The sequence below is a fragment of the Petromyzon marinus genome, chromosome 32, assembly GCF_048934315.1.
Source record: "Petromyzon marinus isolate PM22_M1 ecotype Great Lakes invasive population chromosome 32, UKy_Petmar_22M1.pri1.0, whole genome shotgun sequence".
Taxonomy (NCBI): domain Eukaryota; kingdom Metazoa; phylum Chordata; class Hyperoartia; order Petromyzontiformes; family Petromyzontidae; genus Petromyzon; species Petromyzon marinus.
Window position 1 is genome coordinate 3,035,400 of NC_133698.1, and position 12,503 is coordinate 3,047,902.

Sequence of the window (12,503 nt, forward strand, 5' to 3'; positions counted from 1 at the left end):
GAGAGAGGGCATGGTGTTGGCCACCCACCCCCTTGTGTTCCATGCCAGCCTTCCACAGCACTTTTCCCCAACAGTCCGTATAGCTGCGTGTGTGAGTGTTTGCGTGTGCGTAGGTCTCCGTGTGTGTGAGTGTATGTAGTTTCATCTAACGGCTGGAGGTTTTGGGCATGGAGAAGACGTACACATTGGTTGTTTGTTGCCCGTTTCGTGCTTTGGTGATGTGAACCGTGCATCTGTTCATGGCGGAGTTCTCCTCAATGAAGCAAATGTCCTGTCGGTCTTTCATCTTGCGGCTGAAGGTGTGGTAAGTAACGGGGGTGTTGCGGGGGTTGAATCTTTTTGTAGTATTCAAGTTTGTTGGCATATTTGCGAACGTATGCCCATTGGTCCATTTGGGTGTTTTCGTTGTGGCGGGAAAAGTGTATCTCCTTGTAGGGTTTCTGGAATCGTTGTCCAGTCGGATCGATGGCCTCGTCGACTTCAGGCTCCGGGTCTGGCTTGTATTCCTGCCGCTGCCAAATCGCCACCCGATTTATTTCAGAAGGTTGCAGGTCAATATCTTCATGAGCAACGTTTTCAATGGTGGCTGGAGATTTCGGAAGTCTTTTCTTCATTTTCCTTCGGACTTTTTTTAGTTTGTTTTTCAACGTATTCATGTTGTGACACACAGTCCTGATCTTCTTGCTGATGGGCGGTGACAGGTCCTTAGAAAAAAACAAAAGCAAAGAAATGTTTTAGGAAAGGTATCATCAGTAGCAATGTTCTATCTCTAGCTGAATGGAAACTTCCAACACGCTATCTCCATCTCACAGGATCCCATGATACCACAATACATGAATATATTTACATTTTATAATTATATGCTTGCTGTCACCAGAGGAAGCTCTAGAGCAGGGGTGGGTAACGTCCGGCCCGCAGGCCGTATGAGGCCCGCAAATTCATATGGTCTGGCCCTGCCAAGGCAACCGCAGGTGGGACTCGAAATTCAATAAATCTAGGAGCAAACCTGGAAAAGCAGTTGCGAGTAGCAACATCATCAATACCAGCAAACATCATCACACGCCTCACCAAAGAGAAGCAGACTCATGCCATCACATTAGAGGTGATTTAATTCAATGTTTGACACAATATAACAGGCTAATTTTTAAGTTGATAATTTTGTATGGCCTGCGAATGATGTTATAAATATCCAAATGGCCCTTGGCAGAAAAAAGGTTCCCCACCCCCGGCCTAGAGTGTAAGTGGACTCTTCTTCCACACTGACTAGATGTGTTTAAAGAGTTGGGAGGTACCAACACTAAACCCCACCACATACGACCTTCCAGTCGATTGTGGTTTACACATTCATCGTATGAACTTTGCATTTCATCCATAATAGAGGTTTGTTTGGGTTATATCGCGTAAATATATAAATGTGTCATTAAACCCGCCACCACCCCGACACAGCCAATTAGTAAGGTTTGTCACGTAAACAGAAGATGCCAATTCGTTACTAGTACAGCACAACGGTGTGTTGGAGAGCCAAGCCACAACATTTACAATCTGAGTATGACTCTTCGCCAGTAATTACAACTAGTTGCATCAGGTGACAGCCAGATTCGTGGATGGGGGGGATTAATGAATACATATTAAAGACTATGCATTCAATACCCTGTTGATTTGTGCATCATTGTAACTTTTCAATTGCAGCACTTCTTTAACATGTTTAATTTCACTTCTCAGACTATCAACTTTTTTAGCCCAATGTACAGTGAGGGAAAAAAGTATTTGATCCCCTGCTGATTTTGTACGTTTGCCCACTGACAAAGAAATGATCAGTCTATAATTTTAATGGTAGGTTTATTTGAACAGTGAGAGACAGAATAACAACAAAAAAAATACAGAAAAACGCATGTCAAAAATGTTATACATTGATTTGCATTTTAATGAGGGAAATAAGTATTTGACCCCTCTGCAAAACATGACTTAGTACTTGGTGGCAAAACCCTTGTTGGCAATTACAGAGGTCAGACTTTTCGTGTAGTTGGCCACCAGGTTTGCACACATCTCAGGAGGGATTTTGTCCCACTCCTCTTTGCAGATCTCCAAGTAATTAAGGTTTCGAGGCTGACGTTTGGCAACTCGAACCTTCAGCTCCCTCCACAGATTAAGGTCTGGAGACCGGCTAGGCCACTCCAGGACCTAAATGTGCTTCTTCTTGAGCCACTCCTTTGTTGCCTTGGCCGTGTGTTTTGGGTCATTGTCATGCTGGAATCCCCATCCACGACCCATTTTCAATGCCCTGGCTGAGGGAAGGAGGTTCTCACCCAAGATTTAAAGGTACATGGCCCCGTCCATCGTCCCTTTGATGCGGTGAAGTTGTCCTGTCCCCTTAGCAGAAAAACACCCCCAAAGCTTAATGTTTCCACCTCCATGTTTGACGGTGGGGATGGTGTTCTTGGGGTAATAGGCAGCATTCCTCCTCCTCCAAACACGGCGAGTTGAGTTGATGCCAAAGAGCTCTATTTTGGTCTCATCTGACCACAACACTTTCACCCAGTTGTCCTCTGAATCATTCAGATGTTCATTGGCAAACTTCAAACGGGCATGTATATGTGCTTTCTTGAGCAGGGGAGCCTTGCGGGCGCTGCAGGATTTCAGTCCTTCACGGCGTAGTGTGTTACCAATTGTTTTCTTGGTGACTATGGTCCCAGCTGCCTTGAGATCATTGACAAGATCCTCCCGTATAGTTCTGGGCTGATTCCTCACCGTTCTCATAATCATTGCAACTCCATGAGGTGAGATCTTGCATGGAGCCCCAGGCCGAGGAAGATTGATAGTTCTTTTGTGTTTCTTCCATTTGCGAATAATCGCACCAACTGTTGTCACCTTCTCACCAAGCTGCTTGGCAATCGTCTTGTAGTCCATTCCAGCTTTGTGTAGGTCTACAATCTTATCTCTGACATCCTTGGAGAGCTCTTTGGTCTTGGTCATAGTGGAGAGTTTGGAATCCGATTGATTAATTGCTTCTGTGGACAGGTGTCTTTTATACAGGTAACAAGCTGAGATTAGGAGCACTCCCTTTAAGAGTGTGCTCCTAATCTCAGCTCGTTACCTGTATAAAAGACACCTGGGAGCCAGAAATCTTTCTGATTGAGAGGGGGTCAAATACTTATTTCCCTCATTAAAATGCAAATAAATGTATAACATTTTTGACATGCGTTTTTCTGGATTTTTGTTGTTGTTATTCTGCCTCTCACTGTTGAAATAAACCTACCATTAAAATTATAGACTGATCATTTCTATGTCAGTGGGCAAAGGTACAAAATCAGCAGGGGAGCAAATACTTTTTCCCTCACTGTATGAGCGTCTTGATGAGAGCAGATTTCTGCGCGGGGTGATGGTGTGACTGCATTCAGATAGGAGTCAATGTGCATTTGTTTTTTTTGGTAAACGCTGTGTGTTATTTTACCTTTTCGACCACGTCCGAGCAGAATATTCAGAAATGGTAGAGTTCTACCAGCTTCCACTTCCATGATGAACTGCATTTCATGAGCAGTGTGCTAACCATTACAAAATGGCAGCGGGTCATCATAGCAGGTCATGTCAAACGCCAGTGGATATCCTGCTCAAATGAGCATTAAAGCAGAGATAGCAATTACACATTCCTATTGGATGTACTTGTTTGTTCATAGAGCAACCACTGTTGATTTCCCCACAAAGTGGTACTTATTTCATCAGACCCCGAGGGATTGAGTCATTCACGCTAAGCCCCCGAGCTGGTCTAAAAATCAAAAGCCAGGATTTGTTTTATTCAAACTAATTGCATTGGTGATGATGAGCTGTCCCCCTTACCTTTCGGGATTGCAGCCACTGCCAGACTTGCACGAAAAGCAAGATGCTGTTGACGATGTCATCGGGGTGGATGATCTTGGCATAATCGGATGCGGTCTGAAAACAAGACATTGACATTTCAGAGATTAGTTCATTGAAGGATTGGTCCATTATTTTAATTAACACGTTTTTTTCCTGCTAGACCTTGGGAATTATCTGCATGCAGGCACAAGTGTAAGGGTTTGTGCCAAGTCCAGACTTTCGCCATGATTTCGCCACGATTCAAGACCACATCTGGAGTACGTCAAGGATGCATGCTTGCACCGGCGCTGTTTTGTCAGGTAATCGACTGGATCATGTAAACATGACCCATGACCTTGGAGTCAAGATTGGCCGGCACCACTTCACTGACCTCGACTACGCTGCTGATGCAGCCTTGTTTGTTGAGAAGCATCACACTTTCACGCCAGTCCTCCAATATTTCCACAACAATGCAATAAAAATGGGACTATCTGTTTCATGGCAGAAAACAAAAGTCCAGAAGTTTAACACGTAGGCTTTCGCGACCAATATTATTCATAATAAAGGTTTTTGGGTTAGATCGGGTTATTTATAAATGTGTCGAAACCCTCCACCACCCGACACGGCCAATCAGCAAAATATAGTGTCACGTTGACAAAAGACAATTAGTTCACTACTTTAGCCCACCGGTGTGTTGAAGAGTGAATCCACAACATTTACAGTTTGAATACGACGTTTCGCTGGTAATTACATCCAGCATAATCGGGCAATTCGCCAGAATGGTAAAGCCCTCACTTGCTCTCGGTCTTAAATAGAGCAGCAGGGTGACTTCATCATTTAACTCATTTCAGGTGCAGTGAATTGAGGCGGAGGGGGGGGGGGTATTGTAATTATATAATCGATTGGCAATCAGTCAATGGTTATGATTAGTATTGTTAGGGGCCGTCCATAAATGACGTCACGCGATTTTGGACGATTTTTTACATACCCCCCCCCCCCCCCATCGTCACACGGCGCACTTAATCTGCCGCTGTACACTGTTGTAGGACCAAACATTTAATAAAAAGACGATTTAATTAAGTAGAACGTGTTGTCTATATTTATTTAAAGTTGCGCATTTTGATGTGACGTCACATTTCTCACCCCCCCCCCCCCGTCACACATCGTCACAAATGTCTGACCCCCCCCCCCCCCAGGTGCGTGACATCATCTATGGACGGCCCCTTAGTGCTTGATACCTGCGTGTGCCGAGGGTAGAAATACTCGCCCGATCTTCGGGTTACAGGATGAGGATGACTTCACGAGGAAAGTTCGAGAGAGAGACACAGTGATGTCGTCAGGGATGTCAAGACAAGATTGAAACGAGAGTAAATTCCACGTTTGCAGTACTGGTATGGTATGGATTTATTTTTATTGAACAGACATTTGCTGAGGAAGATGCATGCATTTAAAAAAAAGTTATTTTCACCTCAAGAAACCTCCCAGGATATCTCAATTTTGCTGAATTGAATATTGTCTGGGGTGGTGCTAAAAGTAATACGAAATGTTCCTGGTAAAGTGTAAAAAAAAACGCGAATGAGTTTTTCTTTTCACGTTCAACCCTTCGCAAATTGAAGTGCTGCAATAAAACAGCACTTAGCGAATACCAGGAAATAATTAGTAGCTATTTACATTCTAGATTTAAAGCTTTCGTGACTGCTAGGATCCATACTCTTTGATTCTATTGGGTAAAGTCACGTAGGTGAAAATAAAATAACAAAAAATCACGACGTTTCGGCCACAACACAAGCGGCCTTCATCAGGTGAAGGGACGAGACTGTCTGGAGGACAGCGCTGGAGTGAGAGAAGCCACGCTTAGATCACGACCTTTAAGCTGTCAAGGCGCTTTGTTTTCTTCTCACACAGCTTAAAGGTCGTGATCTAAGCGTGGCTTCTCTCACTCCAGCGCTGTCCTCCAGACAGTCTCGTCCCTTCACCTGATGAAGGCCGCTTGTGTTGTGGCCGAAACGTCGTGATTTTTTGTTATTTTATTTTCACCTACGTGACTTTACCCAATAGAACCAAAGAGTATAGCTATTTACATGTTTGGCCGTTTCAACCTTTCTAGCTACGCATCCTAAACTTGCAAAAAATAACTTGTTGTGAAAACACAATTGATGTTTTAATCAAATCGCAATCACAAATATCACCATACTAAATTATTGAATATTTTTTTCGAAAGCTCATTGCATGTTGTTTAATTTATCTACATATGGCCTCACGTGGTATACTGTATATGTGTACCGTTCATTGTGCATTGAACAGTTCCACTATATTGGTGTAATGGAGATGCCTGATATGAAACGACCATGAAGTGGCAAAATACCAAAATTCTGTCATTTAGCTATTCCCCTTCTCTTGCTATTCCTCCTCTGTTGAAGGAGCTCCATTTACATTGGTTTACTATATGGTCCATAGTTTTGGTTACATGCCCACAATCGCAATGTGGCATGTGTCTTTACTATTCCATTCATGATGAAGATGTGTGCGTCAACCTAATGATGTTCTAGTACGGTTGATGGTTCCACCGTGTCTTCGAGGAATGTCAAAGCTAGGTTTGATATTTGGGTCTAGGATAAGGTGTTTATTATGGATGCTAGCGTTATTTCGGAGCTGGATTGTATTCTAGGATGGTGCCAACCAAGAGCTGAACGTTGAGCTCTTGGTTGGTGAAGGGTTGGTGCTTGTCGTTGGCAAGAACACGTGTGACACCTCTGAGGATATTTGGTGACAAAATGTTCTCCAGAACAGGGAGCCAGAGGGTTGGTGTCTGTTTTAGTGTTCCAGTTATGATGCACATTACATTGTTTGTGTATATTGCAGTTTTGTGTATCAGCTGCCAGGCCACGCTGGAGCAGAACATATTGCCACTGAGTAGAACGATGAGAGGGTAGCAGTTCGCAGCACATAAGCTGAGAGCACCCTAGGTTGTTCCTGTACGTTTATGCAGCAGGGCCATTTTTGATTTGGTCTTTTCACGGATCTGGCTCATGTGGGGCTTGAAGGAGAGGCTTCTGTCCTTGATAACCCCTTTAGAGTAGGGTCACAGCACGCTGGGCTATCACATGACACATCAATGGTGGCATCTGCTGCTTGATTTTTGAGGTGGAAAGCACAAGTGATTTTGGAGGGATTTCTTAGGCGTCTGCATGCAGTAACAAATATATTCCCAATGAAGTTTGATCAGCTGCTGAAGTATCAGCAATGTTTTGGGGGTTTGTGCCCTGCGCATAAAGGACTATGTCACCTGCACAGGAACTTTCGAGATGATGTACATGGCAGGGCACTTAAAGGTATGTTAAATCATTTCCGGTGTGAGGACTAAATTGTTCCAGTGCTAGTGAGGGAGGCTATTGTTCGTAATTATCTTGCAGCTGTATTTACCAGCGAGAGGTGTACCCTCAAAGTACTGTCGCTGAGCTCCACGTCGACTATTTGTGGAGTAAACCAGCATCGGATGATATTGGGTATCTTCAGCAGGCGGCCATGAGGCCCAAACGGTGTCAACGGCAGCAGCAGAGAGGTCAATCATGGCTGTGCCGGTTCTCTGTTGGCGCTGGAAACCATCTTCTAATGGGGGCGGTGAAGACAATGATCTGTTTACAGTAGCTGCTACAGCTATAAGAGATTTTTTATGTAGATCGCGTAAATATAAAAATGTGTCGTTAAACCCGCCACCACCCGACACAGACAACTAGTAAGGGTTGTAATGTAAACAGAACATGCCAATTCGTCACTCGTACAGCACACCAGTGTGTTTGAGAGCCAAGCCACAACATTTACAATCTGAGTATGACATTTCGCCAGTAATTACAACTAGCTTCATCAGGCGACAGCCAGATTTGCTACGGCCAGTTCGAAATCCAGCTTGTTCGGGAGCTAAATATCAACAATAAGGTAAAAGTGCAGCCCTGCAATTGCTTACTGACACCATTGCTGATTGAAGGGCCTCGATTAGGAGATCTAGAGAGCCCTAGAAGATATTTTGGTCCAGTTCCACACTGGCCAGCAGTATAGAATGAGTAAATGTGGACAACATTCAGAGGTAGTCGAATTTTTTTTTATTTTTACAACTCCATTAGGGGTTCCAATAACAACATACAAGTGTGTATACGAGTGTGTGTGTTTGTGTATCAGTGTGTGCATGGGGGGCGGTGGTGTAGTAGTTGATGCACTTCGTGATGAACCCTGCCACCAGAGTTAATTTCCAGTTCAAGGCCACCAACACCAGTGATGATATCTGAACTGGTCCTGGACCTCCCCTCGGTCGACTTGGCCCGAAATGAGTTCCTGGTGTTGTGTGTAAATATCCGTGCTGGAGAGAGAGGGCATGGTGTTGGCCACCCACCCCCTTGTGTTCCATGCCAGCCTTCCACAGCACTTTTCCCCAACAGTCCGTATAGCTGCGTGTGTGAGTGTTTGCGTGTGCGTAGGTCTCCGTGTGTGTGAGTGTATGTAGTTTCATCTAACGGCTGGAGGTTTTGGGCATGGAGAAGACGTACACATTGGTTGTTTGTTGCCTGTTTTGTGCTTTGGTGATGTGAACCGTGCATCTGTTCATGGCGGAGTTCTGCTCAATGAAGCAAATGTCCTGTCGGCCTTTCATCTTGCGGTTGAAGGTGTGGTAAGTAAAGGGGGTGTTGCGGGGTTGAATCTTTTTGTAGTATTCAAGTTTGTTGGCATATTTGCGAACGTATGCCCATTGGTCCACTTGGGTGTTTTCGTTGTGGCGGGAATAGTGTATCTCCTTGTAGGGTTTCTGGAATCGTTGTCCAGTCGGATCGATGGCCTCGTAGACTTCAGGCTCCGGGTCTGGCTTGTATTCCTGCCGCTGCCAAATCGCCACCCGATTTATTTCAGAAGGTTGCAGGTCAATATCTTCATGAGCAACGTTTTCAATGGTGGCTGGAGATTTCAGAAGTCTTTTCTTCATTTTCCTTCGGACTTTTTTTAGTTTGTTTTTCAACGTATTCATGTTGCGACACACAGTCCTGATCTTCTTGCTGATGGGTGGTGACAGGTCCTTAGAAAAAAACAAAAGCAAAGAAATGTTTTAGGAAAGGTATCATCAGTAGCAATGTTCTATCTCTAGCTGAATGGAAACATCCAACATGCTATCTCCATCTCACAGGATCCCATGATACCACAATACATGAATATATTTACATTTTATAATTATATGCTTGCTGTCACCAGAGGAAGCTCTAGAGCAGGGGTGGGTAACGTCCGGCCCGCAGGCCGTATGACGCCCGCAAATTCATATGGTCTGGCCCTGCCAAGGCAACCGCAGGTGGTACTCGAAATTCTATAAATCTAGGAGCACACCTGGAAAAGCAGTTGCGAGTAGCAACATCATCAATACCAGCAAACATCATCACATGCCTCACCAAAGAGAAGCAGACTCATGCCATCACATTAGAGGTGATTTAATTCAATGTTTGACACAATATAACAGGCTTATTTTTAAGTTGATAATTTTGTATGGCCTGCGAATGATGTTATAAATATCCAAATGGCCCTTGGCAGAAAAAAGGTTCCCCACCCCCGGCCTAGAGTGTAAGTGGACTCTTCTTCCACACTGACTAGATGTGTTTAAAGAGTTGGGAGGTACCAACACTAAACCCCACCACATACGACCTTCCAGTCGATTGTGGTTTACACATTCATCGTATGAACTTTGCATTTCATCCATAATAGAGGTTTGTTTGGGTTATATCACGTAAATATATAAATGTGTCATTAAACCCGCCACCACCCGACACAGCCAATTAGTAAGGTTTGTCACGTAAACAGAACATGCCAATTCGTTACTAGTACAGCACAACGGTGTGTTGGAGAGCCAAGCCACAACATTTACAATCTGAGTATGACTCTTCGCCAGTAATTACAACTAGTTGCATCAGGTGACAGCCAGATTCGTGGATGGGGGGGATTAATGAATACATATTAAAGACTATGCATTCAATACCCTGTTGATTTGTGCATCATTGTAACTTTTCAATTGCAGCACTTCTTTAACATGTTTAATTTCACTTCTCAGACTATCAACTTTTTTAGCCCAATGTACAGTGAGGGAAAAAAGTATTTGATCCCCTGCTGATTTTGTACGTTTGCCCACTGACAAAGAAATGATCAGTCTATAATTTTAATGGTAGGTTTATTTGAACAGTGAGAGACAGAATAACAACAAAAAAAATACAGAAAAACGCATGTCAAAAATGTTATACATTGATTTGCATTTTAATGAGGGAAATAAGTATTTGACCCCTCTGCAAAACATGACTTAGTACTTGGTGGCAAAACCCTTGTTGGCAATTACAGAGGTCAGACTTTTCGTGTAGTTGGCCACCAGGTTTGCACACATCTCAGGAGGGATTTTGTCCCACTCCTCTTTGCAGATCTCCAAGTAATTAAGGTTTCGAGGCTGACGTTTGGCAACTCGAACCTTCAGCTCCCTCCACAGATTAAGGTCTGGAGACCGGCTAGGCCACTCCAGGACCTAAATGTGCTTCTTCTTGAGCCACTCCTTTGTTGCCTTGGCCGTGTGTTTTGGGTCATTGTCATGCTGGAATCCCCATCCACGACCCATTTTCAATGCCCTGGCTGAGGGAAGGAGGTTCTCACCCAAGATTTAAAGGTACATGGCCCCGTCCATCGTCCCTTTGATGCGGTGAAGTTGTCCTGTCCTCTTAGCAGAAAAACACCCCCAAAGCTTAATGTTTCCACCTCCATGTTTGACGGTGGGGATGGTGTTCTTGGGGTAATAGGCAGCATTCCTCCTCCTCCAAACACGGCGAGTTGAGTTGATGCCAAAGAGCTCTATTTTGGTCTCATCTGACCACAACACTTTCACCCAGTTGTCCTCTGAATCATTCAGATGTTCATTGGCAAACTTCAAACGGGCATGTATATGTGCTTTCTTGAGCAGGGGAACCTTGCGGGCGCTGCAGGATTTCAGTCCTTCACGGCGTAGTGTGTTACCAATTGTTTTCTTGGTGACTATGGTCCCAGCTGCCTTGAGATCATTGACAAGATCCTCCCGTATAGTTCTGGGCTGATTCCTCACCGTTCTCATAATCATTGCAACTCCATGAGGTGAGATCTTGCATGGAGCCCCAGGCCGAGGAAGATTGATAGTTCTTTTGTGTTTCTTCCATTTGCGAATAATCGCACCAACTGTTGTCACCTTCTCACCAAGCTGCTTGGCAATCGTCTTGTAGTCCATTCCAGCTTTGTGTAGGTCTACAATCTTATCTCTGACATCCTTGGAGAGCTCTTTGGTCTTGGTCATAGTGGAGAGTTTGGAATCCGATTGATTAATTGCTTCTGTGGACAGGTGTCTTTTATACAGGTAACAAGCTGAGATTAGGAGCACTCCCTTTAAGAGTGTGCTCCTAATCTCAGCTCGTTACCTGTATAAAAGACACCTGGGAGCCAGAAATCTTTCTGATTGAGAGGGGGTCAAATACTTATTTCCCTCATTAAAATGCAAATAAATGTATAACATTTTTGACATGCGTTTTTCTGGATTTTTGTTGTTGTTATTCTGCCTCTCACTGTTGAAATAAACCTACCATTAAAATTATAGACTGATCATTTCTATGTCAGTGGGCAAAGGTACAAAATCAGCAGGGGAGCAAATACTTTTTCCCTCACTGTATGAGCGTCTTGATGAGAGCAGATTTCTGCGCGGGGTGATGGTGTGACTGCATTCAGATAGGAGTCAATGTGCATTTGTTTTTTTTGGTAAACGCTGTGTGTTATTTTACCATTTCGACCACGTCCGAGCAGAATATTCAGAAATGGTAGAGTTCTACCAGCTTCCACTTCCATGATGAACTGCATTTCATGAGCAGTGTGCTAACCATTACAAAATGGCAGCGGGTCATCATAGCAGGTCATGTCAAACGCCAGTGGATATCCTGCTCAAATGAGCATTAAAGCAGAGATAGCAATTACACATTCCTATTGGATGTACTTGTTTGTTCATAGAGCAACCACTGTTGATTTCCCCACAAAGTGGTACTTATTTCATCAGACCCCGAGGGATTGAGTCATTCACGCTAAGCCCCCGAGCTGGTCTAAAAATCAAAAGCCAGGATTTGTTTTATTCAAACTAATTGCATTGGTGATGATGAGCTGTCCCCCTTACCTTTCGGGATTGCAGCCACAGCCAGACTTGCACGAAAAGCAAGATGCTGTTGACGATGTCATCGGGGTGGATGATCTTGGCATAATCGGATGCGGTCTGAAAACAAGACATTGACATTTCAGAGATTAGTTCATTGAAGGATTGGTCCATTATTTTAATTAACACGTTTTTTTCCTGCTAGACCTTGGGAATTATCTGCATGCAGGCACAAGTGTAAGGGTTTGTGCCAAGTCCAGACTTTCGCCATGATTTCGCCACGATTCAAGACCACATCTGGAGTACGTCAAGGATGCATGCTTGCACCGGCGCTGTTTTGTCAGGTAATCGACTGGATCATGTAAACATGACCCATGACCTTGGAGTCAAGATTGGCCGGCACCACTTCACTGACCTCGACTACGCTGCTGATGCAGCCTTGTTTGTTGAGAAGCATCACACTGTCACGCCAGTCCTCCAATATTTCCACAACAATGCAATA

General features: G+C 44.1%; 1 protein-coding gene across 1 annotated transcript; it reads right to left on the minus strand.

Annotated features, from left to right (window-relative positions):
* Nucleotides 1–7,911: 7,911 nt before the first annotated feature.
* Nucleotides 7,912–12,167, minus strand: LOC116948079 (uncharacterized). The gene is made up of 2 exons (XM_032964395.2): nt 12,026–12,167; nt 7,912–8,896 (listed from the first exon to the last, which is right to left on the minus strand). The coding sequence occupies exons 1-2, from the start codon at nt 12,140–12,142 to the stop codon at nt 8,339–8,341; spliced, it is 675 nt and encodes a 224-aa protein (XP_032820286.2). The 5' UTR covers nt 12,143–12,167; the 3' UTR covers nt 7,912–8,338.
* Between the last annotated feature and the right edge of the window lie 336 nt (nt 12,168–12,503).